The sequence below is a fragment of the Oncorhynchus keta genome, chromosome 19, assembly GCF_023373465.1.
Source record: "Oncorhynchus keta strain PuntledgeMale-10-30-2019 chromosome 19, Oket_V2, whole genome shotgun sequence".
In the NCBI taxonomy this organism is placed as follows: Eukaryota; Metazoa; Chordata; class Actinopteri; order Salmoniformes; family Salmonidae; genus Oncorhynchus; species Oncorhynchus keta.
The window spans coordinates 42,666,303-42,684,972 of NC_068439.1; the positions used below are offsets into that span (position 1 = coordinate 42,666,303).

Consider the following 18,670-nt stretch of genomic DNA (forward strand, 5'->3'; position numbering starts at 1 on the left):
GCTATTCGCTTCCTACAGTACACCAGATGACTACGCACTTACATTTCTGTTAGATTTTCATTTAGTGCATGAGCATCATGGTTGAGGTCAGTTAGAACAAAAACAGAAGTCAACAAACCCAGGAAATGATTTGAATTTAAATCCAAAACATATACCATCTCCCTTTCAATATAGAGAAGTCATTGAAAATAGCTTCTCAATGATGCATTTTTTATTGAATTGGAACATCAGTTTACAACTTGAATTGACCACAACCCAGAGGGGCATCAATGTTACTGTGGAAGTGGTGATGGGAAGGAATCATGGAGGAAGAATTAAAGGCAAACATGACCCAGGCGAGAGGCATTTCCCAAGACTGAAAAAGAAAGTAACCTCCCACTGCGGTTTTCAAACTCAGGTTTTTATTAAAGCCAGTACAAGTAAAAGATAGTTGAAGACTGAAAGTGGCGTTTCTTGATCCAGCTCCAAAATTCTCTTTTCTTCTTTGTCGTTTAGGGGCAACAATCACCCCCCCCCCATTTTATTCTATTAGCCCTGTGCCGGTGTCATCCTTCTCTGAGAAATGAGAGAAGTGATGACACAGCCAGTAAAGGGTTAAATCTTTCGCACTATGCACACTGAACAAAGTTTTGCTTAACAATTATAATATTCAAAGTCATAACATTTATGGAATTTATCATTGTCCCCCGGCTACACAAACGGATATTGTAGAACATAATATTACGTTTACGTTCTCTTTGTGTCTACTTACATAAAATGTAGTGTAAACAAAAAGAGACCACTTAGGAGCAATTATCTCGGCTGTTGGGATCTCGGTTAGGTCTTTGCAAAGGGAAAGTAGACCTCAACTTTTAATTGAAAAATGACAAGAGAAACATAGCAGTAACTACCTTTCTCTGACACTTAAGCCTACTTTGCAAAAGAACAACGTCTTAAAATGCAGTTTAAATAATGAACAGTAGTCTTAGATGTAACTCACGCTAACGCATGCACACAAGCATATATGCAAGCTTAGAGCTAATCCAGAGGGGGAAATGAACTAAAGATTTAATGCAATGTTTTATACTCAAACAAATATGAGAACAATAATCAAACTGAATTATATATCCACCTCTTATCTTCTTTTATTCCGCTGCATCTCCGTTGTTCAGGCCGACTTCTCCATTCCCTCTTGCTCCAGATCCACGTCTTCACTCATCCTCTCTTCCTTAAGATCCTCCCAATTTACTCCTCCACTTCTCCTTAAACTGTACTCATCTATTCCCCTCTTCCTCAGGCCTCTTCTCCACTCCCCTTATTTGTTTAAAAAGTACACCTGAAGTCTTCAGCTTCTTTCCCAAACTCATTTCTTATACGCCTCCTCTTCTACCCCTCCATGTGTCACGTCGCCTGCCTCAATGACATTCCGTTAGACTAAGCACTAATTTGATGTGAACCAAGTCAGTTGACAAGTCAGAACCGCGGAGGTAGGTGTGGTCTTTTTGGGGGAAAGAACGGACCACCTGGCCCCCCACCTCTGGGGTGTCCACCGAAAGGAGGCCCAGGCCGTTTCCCCCTGAACATGGGGCTATAGAGAGGTGGGCGTGGGGGTCCCCGCGGGAGGCCTCTCAGGTGTGTATGGCGAGCTAGGTGGAGAGGATGGGGAGGCAGGGGCATGTGGTCAGGGTGGTGCAGGTTCATGTGAGGGGGAAGGGGGTGTCTGTGACCATATGGAGGGGAAGGGCTGCGTGGCGGGTAGTTATAGTAGTAAGGGTCTTCTGAGGGAGAGAGGGGGGGAGTGAGGCGCTCTCTGACTCTATAAGGATAATGAGGATCGTCTACAGGTAGATGGTGGAAATCATCTGGGTGATAATAGCGATCGTCTGGGTGACAGAGATCGTGAGGGTGCCGGCGGAGGTCATCGGGATGGCGATGGAAGTCGTCAAGGTGATGCAGGTTGTCAGGATGACGGAGTAGATCGGAGTGGCCGTGGAGGTCATCGGGGTGACGACGGAAATCGTCAGGGTGATATGGGTCATCCGCGTGGCGATGAAGGACATCTGGGTGACGGCGAAAGTCATCAGGGTGATAGGGGTCACTGATAATCACCGGACCACCCAATGTACTGATGCCCGCCCTGTCATCCTCAATCTCAGGGTTTGGTGAAGTTGCCTCCACAGGCACCATCACAGACGGCGGGCCCTGGTAGTCCTGCAGTGGGGCTGGTATCCCAGGGAAGGGCGGTGGGGGCAGCTGGGGAATGGGGGGCAGGGGGCTGTTGAGGAAGCTTGAGGGGTTGGCCCCCTGCTGGAAAGGCAGAGCATGAGGATCCCTTGTTTGGTAGGGCTGCGTCTGCCCCTCCCCCTGGTATGCATACAGTCCTGACATGGGGGTTTTGCCATCTCCTGCACCTGAGGCAGCCATGTTGTGGTTGCTGGGATGCAGGGCCTGTCCCTCTGGGTAGAGATTACCATACCATCCTCCTTCACTCACAACAGCGTTTGGCCCTGACGGAGGCCCTCCTGGTGTGTTACTGAGTAACCCCTCCCCAAGGGTTGGGGCTGACACCTGTGTCGTGATGGGCTGGTAATGGGCCAACCCAGACTCTCTGAGAGAAGGAGCTATTCCATGCATCTCTTCCTTCCCTTCATAACCCTGTCCTCTGTGGTACCCTTGACCATTAGGCGCTCCTGGATGTAGTCCTAAATGGCCATGAGTGTTGGGATCCTGCCAAGCTTGGTTATGGCAGGCAGTTGGAGACAGAGACAGAGACAGGCTGCCATCTTCTGGTTTAGGAACCACAGCGACCTGACCTTGTTTGGCCAGGAAGGGCTCTGCTCCTCCCGGAGTGTCCATGATCTCATCCAGGGTGGGGGTGCCTCCTCCGGCCTCGTCCCGTACCGGAGTGCCCCCCTGGGTCTCTGTACCCGCTAAGGGGCTGAGTGTGCTGCCTCCCGCTTGGACGGCCACACTAGCCAAACCCAGGTTAAAGGCATTAAAGCCAGGGTTACCCTGCAGGAAGCTGTGGATCTTAGACTCCAGGCTGGAAGCGGAAGGCATTTCTTCTTTCTCCTGCCCCAGGACCCTATGAGGGCCGATGGCTAAAGGCAGTGTGGACTGGGGAAGGGACGCTGCCTGAGGGACGGCAGTGGTGTTCCCCACTGCAGGGGCTGATGGGTTTGGTTCGAGCGTAGAAGAGGTGAGAGGAAGGCCTCGAGAGGGTGCTGTAGGGGTGTAGGCGGAGAGAGGGAGCTTGCCTGTACTGGGGGAGTTTGAGGAGAGGTTTTCCGCTGGACAGTTCAGACGAGTGGAGAGGCCTAAGAAGGAGATGTGTGTTAAAATGTGTGTTAAAATACATGACAACTATGAATAGCGAACTCCATTGTACGAATCTGAATGATTCTCACCCAATACAATAAAATTAGTGATAGCAGAATAAAGATTTACACTCCCTGTCTGTCACCACCTTTGCTACTCAAATAGCAGTCAAGAACAACGATATCCAAAATGTGCACATCACATTTCCAAATCATAAAACTTGTGATAGTGTCAATGTTTATGATCACTAGGTTTGATGTACAGTTCGTTACAAGACGATATGGCGCCATAACCTGGGTTGTTCTGAGCAGAATGAGCTTGTTTGTGAAGACATTTGAAGAAGCACAAGCAACCGAATGCACTCACGACTCCTTTCTTTGTCCACCAATTACAACCGGTTTCTTTGATTTGCCTTGTGAAAGCTTAACATTAACACCACATTTTATCATTTACTAGCCATGTTGGCAATAGAACAAGCTTTCAAATGCCCACCTGACCCAGATTGCGATTTATAATGGCCTGTTTTTGGATTGCGTAAATAACAACCGTAATTGTGTGATGGTGGTGATGCAAAACAACTAGAAGTGTGCTTGCTCTAGTTCCTCAACGGCAAAGCTAGAAGAGCTAACAAAAAAAACATTAAAGTTAATTGAAACTTCATAGGAACTCTGTGTCTACTTGGAGACAATCCTTGTAATTTTGTTGCCTTATATTGCACCAACCTAACATTTTGCAACCTAACATTTTGCAGGAATAGTCTTATGCTACTGAATGAATCCAGGGTATTTTCACATCTTGTTATCAACAAATGCGACAAAAATAACAGCAAAATCAACAGTGTAATGTTTGGCTTCAGTCTTGTGTCAGGTGACCTGTTGTATCCTCACCTTTGGACTTATAATTTTCCCATGGTCTCCAAACTGTTCTCTTTCAATTGCTACCATGGTTATGCCTTTCATATTTCTTCTGGAAGAAACATTTTAATGTAGTCCTATCCATATAGGCCAATTCCCACAAGGGTTAAAGGGCAACTCAATACAACAGCCAACTTCTCTGGTTGAAAATAGCCTGCTTATTTTATTTAGCTAGGCAAGTCAGTTTAGAACAAATTCTTATTTACAATGAGGGCCTACCCCGGCCAAACCCTAACGACACTGGGCCAATTGTGCGCCGTCCTATGGGACTCCCAATCACGGCCGGTTGTGATACAGCCTGGAATCGAGCCAGGGTATGTAATGACTCCTCTAGCACTGAGATGCAATGCCTCAGGGCTTCCGAGTGGCGCGGCGGTCTATGTGGCCTCAATATTAGTCAGAAATCAAATCAAATTTATTTATATAGCCCTTCGTACATCAGCTGATATCGCAAAGTGCTGTACAGAAACCCAGCCTAAAACCCCAAACAGCAAGCAATGCAGGTGTAGAAGCACGGTGGCTAGGAAAAACTCCCTAGAAAGGCCAAAACCTAGGAAGAAGCCTAGAGAGGAACCAGGCTATGTGGCGTGGCCAGTCCTCTTCTGGCTGTGCCGGGTGGAGATTATAACAGAACATAGCCAAGATGTTCAAATGTTCATAAATGACCAGCATGGTCGAATAATAACAAGGCAGAAACATTTATTCCAGTGGCAAAATTGACTAAAAAGGGTAAGAAGTCAGTATATTCCAAACGGAGTTGTGAAATTTGTGTAACTGAGTTAGGCACAAATTACATGGGGTTGTACTTGGGTTTTGATTTCGATGCCCACTAACACGGGATTGTTGCGGCTAAGGAAAATTGTCATGTATGGACAAACAGTTTTGCATAATGTGCTGTATCCTCCCCATAGAAGACACAAGACTTGCCCACATTACACAGCGCCTGACTAGTTTACATAAGACAACACGTGACCAATGTTACACTGAACAAAAATATACAAACGTAACATGTAAAGTGTTTCATGAGCTGAAATAAAAGATCCCAGAAATGTTCCATACGCACAAAAAGCTTATTTCTCTCAAATGTTGTGCACAAATTTATTGATATCCCGGTTAGTGAGCATTTCTCCTTTGCCAAGTTAATCCAGCCACCTGACAAGTGTGGCATATCAAGTAGCTTATTAAACAATGATCATTACACAGGTGCATCTTCTGCTGGGGACAATAAAAAGCCACTCTAAAATGAGCAGTTTTATAACAACACAATGCCAGATGTCTCAACTTGAGTGAGCGTGCAATTGTTATGCTGACTGCAGGAATGTTCAGAGCGGTTGCCAGAGAATTGAATGTTAATTTCTCTAACATAAGACGCCTCCGACGGCATTTTAGAGAATTTGGCAGTATATCCAACCGGCCTCACAAACGCAGACGTTTAACCACAGCAGCCCAGGACCTCCACCTCTGGATTCTTCACCTGCGGGATCTTTTGGGACCAGCCGCGGATTTGCAAAACCGAAGAATTTCTGCACAAATCGTCTCAGGGAAGTTCGTCTGTGTGCTCGTCATCCTCACCAGGGTCTTGACCTGACTGCAGTTCGGCGTCCTAACCGACGTGAGTGGGCAAATGTTCACCTTCAATGGCAATTTGAATGCACAAAGATACCATGAGATCCTCAGGCCCATTATCGTGCCATTCATCCGCCGCCATCACGATAATGCACGCCCCATGTCGTAAGGATCTGTACACAATTCATGGAAGCTAAAAAAGTCCCAGTTCTTCCATTGCCTGCATACTCAGACATGTCACCACTGAGCTTGTTTGGGATGCTCTGGATCAAAAGGTGTATAAAAGCATGTTCCAGTTTCCACAATTTAAATAAATAAATAAAATGTGTGACCAACATATGCATATCTGTATTCCCAGTCATGTGAAATCCATAGATGACCTAATTAATTTATTTAAATTGACATATTTCCACATACTAACTCAGTAAATTCTTTGAAATTGTTGCATGTTGCGTCTATATTTTTATTCAGTGTATGTTTAAAGAACATTTGGCCCCTAAGCCCTTTTTGGAGTGGCCACTTAGAGGTGCAGTAGATAATGTGAGGTGCTGGTACTGAGTTCTATGACCTGCCCAAGTCAAGCACTGAGGAGTCTAACTGTTTTGGGCAGAATGAGAATTGAGACGATGCACACTTACTTGTATCCCAACTGCCACTTCTTATTCAAAAAATTCTAAATCCATTCGCAAGTATCTTGTGTCCCGCCGTGCCCTGTTTTGTAACATGATTCGCTAGGAAACAGCACCAGACAGACACATACTCTGGTCATAGATAGTAGCAGTAGACTTGATAGTCTGAAGTGCACTCTACTAGTTTTCACGCACATTTTTGTACTCGAGAAATACCAAAATCCGCAAACAACTTAGCTAGATGCAAAATTGTGCAACTAAATCATCCTCTGCAAAAAAGTTGGAGGAAGTGGTAGGCTATTAGCGGTTGCTGCTACGGTGTTTCAAGAGCGACTAACACCAGTAACTGACAGGGTATGATAACACACATCGAACCACAACACCAGGACTGATATCTAGTTTTTCTTAATGAGCTAAACGATGAGCTCAGTCGCTCTTTAAAATTTGCTTTACCACACGGTTTCTCACCCTTCAGCCCGCTGGCCTGCCCCTGGGATTCAGACAGTGCACCGAAGAGCTCCTCAGGAGTCATGTCCACTTTGGACAGGATGCTGGTCAGAGGGCTGGCTACCTGGGGGGCTACTGGGGCAGGAGGGATAGTCTTGGCTGGAGAGGGGGAGACCAAAGAACCACCTGGACTCACTCCTAGGGGAAAGAGGAAAATAGATTTAAATTTGTTAAAACCATGACCAGAGAGATTGTCAAAGAATAGAGTAAAAAACTTTTGGTTTTATGAGTTCATGTAAGTTCTATTCAACACCATTACAAAACATAAAATGTCTTTCTCTCTACTTCCACTTGAGCTGCAGCTGCATTGAATGAGTAGCCAAGTATATCGAACACCCTGCATTTTTATTATTAGCAATATTTCACTTTCTCTGGTCATATGAACATGAATTTGTGCAGATGCTGTGAGACTCGAGTTTCGCCATCAGGTGGAAGACTGTTCCCTCTCTCTGGTCAGTCTCATCAGAAGAAAGGAAGGAGAGAGCAGGGACCGTGAGAGGCGGATCCTCTCCTACTCCCTCCGCTGAGAATAATGCCGTGTTCAAAACTGGGAACTCCGAAATCGCCGACTTCAGTGCTTTCAAGGCAACTGACAACTCGGGTGGGAAAACGAGATCCAACTGGGAAAAATAATTTTGAACAGGCATCCAACTCGAAATTCCAAGTCGGAAACTTGGGCACCTGCCTTGAGCTGCGACTTTCCGACATGAAGATGACTGACGTCGTGATTTGACCTCGTTGTTTCCCCGAGTTCAGTTGTCTTGAAAGCACCATGACCATCAGATACAGGAAACATCAGTGCAGTAAAATAAAAAAGCAAATACTTGAACATTTCTATTTATGCTCAGATGTACCTTGCAAGTGCTACACCAACTGATCTATTTTATTATCATAGCTTGAGTTTTGAAATGTAATATGGTCTGAGAAGAACAATATTGGCAGGCCAGGCATATAGCCAAAATACTGTGATGATGTAGGCTATTAGGCCAACTGCACAAACCTCATTCCGACAGAAAGTTTTTTTATTTGGTTAATGTTACATTTTAATTCATAATTTATATATATATATATTTTTTTTAAAATCTGAGTCTCGGATCTCAGCTTCCTTTTTGACTGCGAAAGTGATAGACTCAGAAAAAGGTTGGTGACCACTGCTCTGAATAACGGGTTCTCATTTAAACGGACTTCAAGGTGTTGTGACAAATGCTATTTTACAATATAATAGTAAATACGTCTAACCCTCAAGTATCCGAAATTACGTGATCAATTGAGGTTTACCGATTATGAAAAGCAGCCAGTTACTTGCTGTATAGCTCTGATAGAGCTAAAGGTGCGCAATTGTTTTGCATGGAATAATCAGAAACGTATAGTTCTGACTATGCCCTTCAAGAGGATACATTTAACAATCACTTGAAAACAGCACGCAGTCGTCCATGGTTTTAGCAGAGCTGGGGGTCTCCTTGCCCACCTAGCAGGCAAATTGAACGCTCTGCAGCTTGTGGCTTTATATTGATAGCCTATAGCATCTCTGAGAATAACAGTGTTGATGTCAGCGGCTAATAGGGCTGAGAATTGCCAGGGACCTCACAATAGTATCCCGATACTTAAGTGCCGATATGTATTGCGATTCTCACAATTATATATGTATTGCATACTGTTTTTTGCGATTCTAACATTTTGCTCCACATACACAGAGTGTAAGCTCTTTCCATGACTGACTGACCAGGTGAAAGCCATGATGCCTTATTGATGTCAGTTATTAAATCCACTTCAAAATCAGTGTAGACTAAAAAGGAGAACACAGGTTAAAACCCAATGATGTCGATATCCGCACCCGACTGATATTAATTAGCATTAAAATAAATCCCCCATAAAAATCTGCCATTTCATGCTAGAGATATGTTTGTCTTCTTGGGCATCGGATCAGTCTCAATCCACCGCATCCGCCTATGTCACACTTCCGCATCTGCAGTGAAACGGTGAAAGCGCTAGAGGGGTGTTTGTCAGACCATGAGACATCCTGAAAAGCAGTCTCCTCACAAAATCATCTGTAGCTTACAAACAGTTTGGCCTACAAACTAACTAAATGGTTAGTGGGCACACTAATGGTGGTGGACCATCGAGTTTGGTTAAGGTTTCTCCTCAGTATGTGAGTGGAGGGAGGCTCTTGACATATTCGCTAAAGCCAACTGCTTGCAGATACAAGGCGGGTAAGGCTACCTACATTAGTGATTCTATTTTTTGTAATGTTTATTTAGTCACAAGATGAGACTTCAAATAGGCATGTGAATGTCAAAGACACTGTAGCTTACTGTTTAGAATGGTTAAATGGATATTGAAATATGTACATTAAAAAACACACAGTAGGCTATTCTGGTTAGTCAAACGCCAAAGTCCTCTGATGATACTAGTCCCAGTCCCGTGGAAATCAACATCCCCGTGTTCAGAGAAAAAATATCTGCGTTTCACAGGTGTTGCTCACGGTTGAAGCAAGAAAACTGACTCAATAAATTGAACGAAGGGCAGCACATAGCCTGTGTATGATGGGTCAATATGTATCACTTATTTATCATGTCACCTTTATTTAACCAGGTAGGCCAGTTCAGAACAAGCTCTCATTTACAACTATAAACTTTCACAGTGAATGCTTTCGTTTATACGCTCTGTGCTGAACTAATTGAAAGTCGACAAGGGCGTCATTAAAAATAATATTGCGCTGATTTAATGCAACCCTTGCTGTTAATAGATCTAAAAGCAGCATACAAAATTTGGACTTGGGAACAGGAGGGGAGATATTTGATCTTGAGAGAAGGCAATGCTCAGTTAGATACGATCTGTAGCGGTGCAGTCTTCATAAACGCTGATAGTATTTCAACCACAAAAATATGCATCGAAGCCAAACTGAAATCTTATCGGAAAACAAGTTGGGTCGTTTTCACAGCTTTCTTTTTCCTTACAACCAGTCAAACTGATATCATTTGGACATTTTGCACAGAATACCTAATCCCTATATTTTTTCTTTATTGTATTCATTCTATCTATGTTGAGAAATGGTTAATTTAGTATTCTAAGGCAACACATGATAAGAGAAGCTACATGTAATCTAATTAGACAACTTCACTAACAAATAGTCTTCCAAAATGTCAGAACTTCTAAGCAGAAACATCTAACATATCAGGCAAAACAAAATCCTGCACCATGTCCCAAAAATTGTTCTGCAGTCTGTCTGACGCCTAAAGCACATTACTATATTTTCCGTGTTAGGATTGGGTGCCTCAGATTTTCATGTAGTCGGCCTGTTGTGGATGGGTTGTTAGCAATTGCGGGCAGGTGCGGGTCAATAAACAGCTGAACCACGCACCCCTACTGTACATATAACAAATAGGCCTCATTGGCATGGCTTCTGTTATGAGGTGGTCATTCAAACTGTTGTTAGAAAATACAATCTGTTAGAAAATACTGTGAAATTGACCAATTCAAACAGAGCCTATAGATAATTAGCAGGCAGCGTGTGTTAACTGTCCTTTTGAGAAACAATCACATGTTGGAACAGTGGGTGCATTCTGACATCCACGTGCATAAAACAACTCACGCTGGGGGAACCATTAAGAGATATTTGGAACCCACATGTGAAAAGGTTCATTCAATTCTACTTCAAATTAAAATTATGCTTCCAGTCTTATTCATATTGGACATTTAAATCAAGGGTTGCATTGAATTAAATTCTGAATTGACCCTAAAATCTAGACTGCTTCCTTTATGATGCAACATCAGAATAACAGTGCTGATGATGTAATGGTGCCTTTATGATGGGCCATCAGAATAGCAGTGTTGATGATGCAACAGTGGCTGCCTGCATGTAGTGCCTTTATGATGTTACAATAGCTGAAGTTTCTCACCTGGTTTCTTCATGACAGATGTGATGCTGCTGAGAATGGAGCTAATTTTACCCAGGTCCACATTGGCGAGGTTGCCTGACATGTTGGTTGTATGGGTCAAAGGGGTCACGAGAGCTGGGGAGGGTGTGGCCTGTGCAACAGACTTTGCCTCTGTGGCCAGTGGGGGTTGTGTGACAACAGGCACAGGAATGGGGACTGGAGCTGGGATGAGACTTTCAACTCGCTCCTCAACTGAAAACAGAGGAAATGTTCAATCGAAACAGCTAAGTTGCAACACAATAGAGCCGTACAGGTATAAATGAGGCACATGAAAGTACTACACTGAACAAAAACATATCCCCAACAAGTAAAGTGTTGGTTTCATGAGCTGAAAAGATCCCAGAAATGTTTAATACGCACAAAAAGCTTATTTCTCTCAAACCTTGTGCACAAATGTGTTCACGTCCCTGTTAGTGAGCATTTCTCCTTTGCCAAGATAATCCATCCACCTGACAGGTGTGGCATATCAAGAAGCTAATTAAACACCATGATGATTACACAGGTGCACCTTATGCTGGGGACAATAAAAAGGCCCCTAAAATGTGCAGTTTTGTCACAACACAATTCCACAGATGTCTCAAGTTTCAGGGGAGCATGCAATTGGCATGCTGACTGCAGGAATGTCCATCAGAGCTGTTTCCAGAGAATTTAATGTTGATTACTCTACCATATGCCGCCCTTAACATCCTTTTGAGAATTTGGCAGTACGTCCAACCGGCATCAGAACCACGCCAGCCCAAGGACTAATTTCAGTCATTAATAAAGCCCTTTTGTGGGGGAAAAAATGCATTCTGATTGGCTGGGTCTGGCATCCAGTGGGTGGGACTATGCCCTCCCAGGCCCATCCAGGGCTGCATCCCTGCCCAGTGATTTGGAACCCATAGATTGGGGCCTAAAATATTTATTTAAATTGACTGATTTCCTTCTATGACCTGTAACTCAGTAAAATCTTTCAAATTGTTGCATGATGCGTTTATATTTTTGTTCAGTATAGATCCTGTCCCTTAACCACCTTCACCCCATCTACGCTCTGCATCGCATGTCATTACCCTCACCTATGATATTGACGTTCTCTGCCTCCTCATCCGAGAGCTCCATGTCCTCCACGTCGCGGTTGTCTGACTCCCCTACGGTGAAGCCCTGCTCGGGGGAGCCACCAGGGGAGGACAGGGGGCTTGGTGCTTCCCCTAAAGTGATGTCCGCCTCGTCATCCATGGCCAGGCCATCCAGGTCAGAGTCTGGGTCAGCCAGGCCATGGAACGGGGACTCTGAGCCATTGGGAGAGGGTGCGTCCATCGAGGGCGAGGGGATGGGCGACTCATCCAGGTCTGGTAAGGTGGCCTTGAGGCTGTCCAGCTTACGCTTGAGGTGGGACACCCGGTTGGCAAACGTCTTGTAGGCCTTGGGAAGTAAAAAAAAAGAAAAAAAGAAAACTCAAACACAAAAAAATCTATGCAACTTACTACCAAAGCCCTCCACTAAAACCAAAGAAAATCTTTCAACCTTTCACAACAACAGATACAAGGCATTATTAAGGACACCATCTCGTACACTTCATGGCGAGGCCCCAAAATGTCCTACCTGGAAGCCTGTGTTTAAGACATACGGAAGTGGATGGCGGAAAATGTTTTAGTTTTAAACTCAGACAAACGAGAAATTATAGTTCTAGGTCCCAAGAAACAAAGCGATGTGCTATTTGATCTGACAATTAATCTGAAGTACAGTCACCTCAAATAAAATGGTTTAGGACCTTGGCATTACTCTGGGTAGTAAGTTTGTGGTCTGTTGATATCACACCACCTCAAGTGGTGTGGGAGCTGAGCTTTGGCAAAGTGGGTGGGGTTATATCCTGCCTGGTTGGCCCTGTCCAGGGGTATAGTCAGACGGGGCCACAGTGCTTATCTGGTGTCCTGTGTGAGCTTAGGTCAACAGATTATGACTTTTCAACGCCGATACCGATTAATGGGCCGATTTTTATTTATTTATTTGTAATAATGACAATTACAACAATACTGAATGAACACTTATTTTAACTTAATATAATACATCAATACAATCAATTTAGCCTCAAGTAAATAAAGAAACATGTTCAATTTGGTTTAAATAATGCAAAAACAAAGTGTTGGAGAAGAAAGTAAAAGTGCAATATCTGCTATGTAAGAAAGCTAACGTTTCAGTTCCTTGCTCAGAACATGTGAAAGCTGGTGGTTAATTTTAACATGAGTCTTCAATATTCCCAGGTAAGAAGTGTAAGGTTGTAGTTATTATAAGAATTATAAGACTATACCATTTGTATTTCAAATGCTATTAGATGGTCTTAAAGGCACTTCAGTATTGCCAGTGTAACAGTATAGCTTCCGTCCCTATCCTCGCTCCTCCCTGGGCTCGAACAAGGAACACAACGACAACAGCCACACTCGAAGCAGCGTTACCCATGCAGAGCAAGGGGAACAACTACTAGAAGGCTCAGAGCGAGTAACGTTTGAAAGGCTATTAGCGCGCACTTACTAGCTAGCCATTTCACTTCGGTTACACCAGCCTTCTCATGAGTTGTTAGGCTTGAAGTCATAAACAGCGCAATGCTTGACGCACAGCGAAGAGCTGCTGGCAAAAAGCACGAAAGTGCTGTTTGAATGAATGTTTAAGCGCCTGCTTCTGCCTACCACCGCTCAGTCAGATACTTGTATGCTCAGTCAGATTAGATGCAATGCAAGACACGCTAGATAATATCTAGTAATATCAACCATGTGCAGTTAACTAGTGATTATGATATTTTTTTATAAGATAAGTTTAATGCTAGCTAGCAACTTACCTTCGCTTACTGCATTCGCGTAACAGGCAGTCTCCTTGTGGAGTGCAACGAGAGAGGCAGGTCGTTATTGCGTTGGACTAGTTAACTATAAGGTTAACTAACAATCGGAAATCGGCCCTAATTAATCGGTTGACCTCTACTCTCAACCTCCCTTTCTCTCCTGAGCTCGCTCCACCGCACCTGCCGTCTCAAACTGAATGCTCGGCTATGAAAAGCCAACCGAAATTGACTCTGGAGGTGCTGAACTGTTCCCACTCTACAACCACTGATTATAAGTTGACCCTGCTAGTCATCTATGAACATGGGTAAGAACTACTTGGCCTTAATGGCCATGTACTCTTAGAATCTCCACCTGGCACAGCCAGAAGAGGACTGGCCACCGGTCAGAGCCTGGTTCCTTTCTTTTACTAGGTTCCCGCCTTTCTCGGGAGTTTTTCCTAGCCACCGTGCTTCTACATCTGCATTGTTGCCGTTTGGAGTTTTAGTTTCTATAAGCACTTTGGGACTTCTAATGACGTAAAAAAAAAGGGGCTGTATAAATACTTTTGATTGATTTTATTCAGCTACTCACATTGGCGACTATCTTGACCTCTTTATACTGCATCTCGTAGAAAATATCTGCGTTGCCAAGAGCATCCAACAGAGGGGGCCCTCCTTTGATCTGCCGGTCGAGGAAGGCAACAAACTCCTTTAACTTCGCACTGCCATCCTCAAAGTCCTTGGAGTGCCTCTTTCCTCCTGCCTTATCTGAATGGGTGGTTGATTTCAAGAGGGAAATGAAAGAAACACACACACAACCTTGGTCAGTCTAAAAACTACTGTTATCTCCTCCTAGGCTAGAGTGGCCAGACAGGGGTCAAGGTTTCTTTCAGATCTGTAAGAGATGCCTCATGCCTTTTCCAGTTACTGGGCCAATGCTCATTGACAACATTTCAGGAGGATGTGGGCCCTGGTCAAAAGTTGTGCATTAAATAGGGATTAGGGTGCAATTTGGGACAAACAGCATCAATGCTCATGGATAACTTTGCAGCAGGTTGTGTGTTAATCTTAAAACCTTTGGCTATTGTTACCTTTCAGTCTCTTGAGGGCCTCAGTGCTGCAAACGTCCACCCTCATGGCTGCCAGCTGTTTCTCCTTCAGTGACACCTCCTCCACAGAGCTGTGGTACTTAGAGAGGTGATCGATGAAAGCCTGGGGCTGCATGACAGGACAGTCAGAGAGTCACACCACAATACATAGCAGTTTTGTGGCTGGCAGTTGTGTGGCCTGATTCCCGTCAGGGTCTATTTCAACTCAACATAGTAGCTTTGGAGTACAAATATTTACTTGAAGTATTTACAGTTCTCATAGTACAGCAGTTAGTTCATTTGGTATGTTTTGGTATCAAGAGGATATGCAGTTGAAATCTTCTGAATACACAATTGGATTAAAAAAAAGAAAACCTCAGAGCAGAAAATATAATTATCCTGAACAGTGGGTCGTGGACACTTACGACAAATTCAGCTACAATCTTAGATTGAAGAGCAGCCTTCGGGTTGACTGGAGCTGAAATTACATAACATAGTGATTTCTTAACACAACACACAAGCATTGAACTGCACAACAATAAACATGATGCCAAATTAAATTTGACATTTGTGCAATTTCAAAAGATACTTCATGATATTCAAAAGAAGCAGTATATCACAATGAACTCCGCTGGTGGTACATGTTTGGCACAGATTTACTCACCTTTAGGTGTCTCCACAGCAGCAGGTGACTCTTCTTTGACAAGACTGGACCTCAGCTCAGCTATAAGCTGCTCTGTGTACACACTCCTCTCCTCCCAGATGGTTAATATCCTGTCCACCGACTTCATCACCTTAGAGTCTCCGACATTACTGCAGGACAGGAGAAGACAGAATAGGTCATCACTGACATTGCACTGATGTGTAAAGTGTCAGTGTAGCCCTGACCAGCAGATCAAACCTTTTTTCCTATACACTCAGCGTTCAGTTTATTAGGTAGCAGGTACACCCATCTAGTACCGTGTCGGAACCACCTTTGCCTCCAGAACAGCCCAAATTCTTCAGGGGATTAACTCTACAAGGTGTAGGGAGGAATAGCATTACGCAGTTGTGGCAGATATGACGGTGGTACATCCATGCTGCAAACAGCCCGTTCCATTCTCATACCAAAGATGCTCTATTGGGATTGGTCAGCAACAATGTTGAGGTATGCTGCGACGTACAGTGGGGAGAACAATTATTTGATACATTACATGCTTTGTAAGTAGGAAAATCGGCAGAGGTGTGTCATTTTTATCATAGGTACACTTCAACTGGGTCTTCCAGCATGACAACGACCCGAAACACACAGCCAGGGCATCTAAGGAGTGGCTCCGTAAGAAGCATCTCATGGTCCTGGAGTGGCCAAGCCAGTCTCCAGACCTGAACCCAATAGAAAATCTTTGGAGGGAGCTGAAAGTCCATATTGCCCAGCGTCAGCCCCGAAACCTGAAGGATCTGGAGAAGGTCTGTCTGGAGGAGTGGGCCAAAATCCCTGCTGCAGTGTGTGCAAACCTGGTCAAGAACTACAGGAAACGTATGATCTCTGTAATTGCAAACAAAAGGTTTCTGTTCCAAATATGAAGTTCTGCTTTTCTGATGTATCAAATACTTGTCATGCAATAAAATGCTAATTAATTACTTAAAAATCATGTGATTTTCTGGATTTTTGTTTTAGATTCTGTCTCTCACAGTTGAAGTGTAACCTATGATAAAAATGACAGACCTCTACATACTTTGTAAGTAGGAAAACCTGCAAAATTGGCAATGTATCAAATACTTGTTCTCCCCACTGTATGTGTTATTCAAATTAAAAGCCCAATGAATATGCGCCTTTGTGTAATGCTTTAACTCCCACCGCTTGTGGGACATTTATTTTAAAAAGACACGTATAAATAACTGCACGAGGACAGACAGTGACTGACACACACGTAACAGTTACAAATAGTAGCCATCTAGAAATAGCGCAAAAATGAGTTTCTCCAAAGATTTCAAAGAAAAGGGAAGTAGACAATGAATGTAGGGTGTTCCAGCAAGTGTGGACATCGAAATATTTATTTGAGGTATCAGGGAAGCTGTGTGCTTAGTGTATGTATGTATCGCTGTCTTGAAAGACTACAACTTGTCCAGACACCTCCAGACAAATCATGCAGAGAAATATAGGATGATGTCTTCTGAAAGGAGGGCAAGTGCATAAAAAGAGTTGCTTTCTCAGTTGCAAAAGCAGCAAGGACTTTTCACAAAACTGCATTCAGTAAACGATGGAATTGCGAGAGCTAGCTATGTACTGCCCCACAAAATTGCCAAACATAGCAAGCCAGTTGCTGAGCACATCGCAGAGAATATGGAACAGTTGAAAGATTTAACCTATTTCTCATTGGCCCTGGATGAGAGCAGCGATGTACGTGACACGGCGCAGTTGTTGATATTCTTACCAGGCATAACCCCAGACTTTGAAATTACGGAAGAGCTCGCTTTAGTGCAGTCAATGAAGAGCACAACCACAGGGAAAGATTTATTGGAGTATAATAAGTATGGGTCAAAGCTGGGATTGAGTTTTGAAAAGTTATCCTGTGTGACCACTGATGAGTGCCCAAACTTGACAGGAAAAAACATTGGCCTTTTGAAAAGGATTCAAGATCAAGTAGCTGAGCTGAAGCCAGATCACAAAATTATTTTCCTGCATTGCATTATTCAACAGGAGGTGCTCTGTAAAGATGTTCTGAAAATGGGCCATGTTGTGGATACAGTCACGAAAGTGGTAAACTTCATAAGAGCAAAATCTTTCAACCACAGACAGTTTGACTCACTGTCTCTTCCAACAGAGAGTCGGGTCATGCAGATCTCCCCTACCACAAAAAGGTGAGACGGCTGAGTTTGGCGAAGGTGCTTAAAAGGGTGTGGGACCTGAAGTCGGACACCCATCAAGTAGAAACCAACAATCTCACCCAACTACTGACACTACTAGTCTGTTCCCTGTCAGACGACCAGCGGGAGAAGTATACATCGCTGCTGCGTGCTTTGAACGGTGAGTTCTTTCGTCATTTTGAGGATTACAAAGTGTTGGAAAATGACATGCTGTTGGTTTCCTCTCCCTTCACCGTGGATAACACTCCCACTGACCTGCAACTTGAGCGTATCGATCTTCAGTCTGATGCAGTGATTGGAGAACTATTCAAAAACAATGTCACTGACAAGGTTCTATGCATCTCTCGAACAAAACTACCAAAGATTAGAAGTCATGCTCAGAGGATGTTTGTACTGTTTGGGTCAACCCATGTAAGTGAACAGACATTTTCAGTGATGAAATATAACAAGGCACAGATCATCTCTTACTGACTCTCAGCAATCCTGTGCATAGCGACGTCAAAAACTATACCAGACTTTACTATTCTAGTCAATGCCCATCAGAGACTTCACTCCTCACACTGATTGTTTGTTCTTCTTTGTTTTTGTGCATACCCATTAACCTTTTAAGGATAGGGGGCAGCATTTCCACTTTTGGATAAATAGCGTGCACAATTTCAACTTCCTGCTACTCATGCCAGGAATATATTATATGCATATGATTAGTAGGTGTGGATAGAAAACTGAAGTTTCTAAAACTGGTTCAATCATGTCTGTGACTATAACAGAACTTATGTAGTAGGCAAAACCCAGAGGAAAAATGGTTCAGATTTTTTTTTTTTTTTGCCTCTGACCGTTCCCTCAGTTCTCTTTGCCAAGGGATATTTGATAGCGGCCATTTTACAGTTCCTACGACTTCCACAGGATGTCACCAGTCTTTGGAATTGGGTTGGAGTTAATCATTGGTGCAACAAAGAAGAGGCACATCCTGGAACAACGTTACACTGTTGAAAGTTACGCAAGAGGGAAAAAGGTTTTGAATACAGATTGCCCAGTCTACAATTTGATCGATTATTAACATTTAAAAATACCTAAAGTTGTATTACAAAAGTAG

The 18,670-nt window shown here is 43.6% G+C and overlaps 2 protein-coding genes across 2 annotated transcripts in view; both read right to left on the reverse strand.

Moving 5' to 3' along the window:
* Positions 1-1,261, reverse strand: part of celf3a (cugbp, Elav-like family member 3a) — a 30,789-nt gene extending 29,528 nt beyond the window's left edge. Inside the window, exon 1 of the mRNA XM_052470621.1 lies at positions 1,112-1,261. The gene's annotated coding sequence lies outside the window, so the exon portion shown is untranslated. The remainder of the gene's footprint in view (positions 1-1,111) is intronic.
* Positions 194-18,670, reverse strand: part of rprd2a (regulation of nuclear pre-mRNA domain containing 2a) — a 32,989-nt gene continuing 14,512 nt past the window's right edge. The window contains exons 3-10 of the mRNA XM_035763660.2: positions 15,395-15,543; positions 15,156-15,208; positions 14,734-14,860; positions 14,235-14,410; positions 11,907-12,252; positions 10,813-11,043; positions 6,860-7,051; positions 194-3,296 (exon numbers count right to left, since the gene is read on the reverse strand). Of these exons, the coding sequence (XP_035619553.1) occupies positions 1,453-3,296; positions 6,860-7,051; positions 10,813-11,043; positions 11,907-12,252; positions 14,235-14,410; positions 14,734-14,860; positions 15,156-15,208; positions 15,395-15,543 (3,118 nt within the window). The 3' untranslated portion in view covers positions 194-1,452. The remainder of the gene's footprint in view (positions 3,297-6,859; positions 7,052-10,812; positions 11,044-11,906; positions 12,253-14,234; positions 14,411-14,733; positions 14,861-15,155; positions 15,209-15,394; positions 15,544-18,670) is intronic.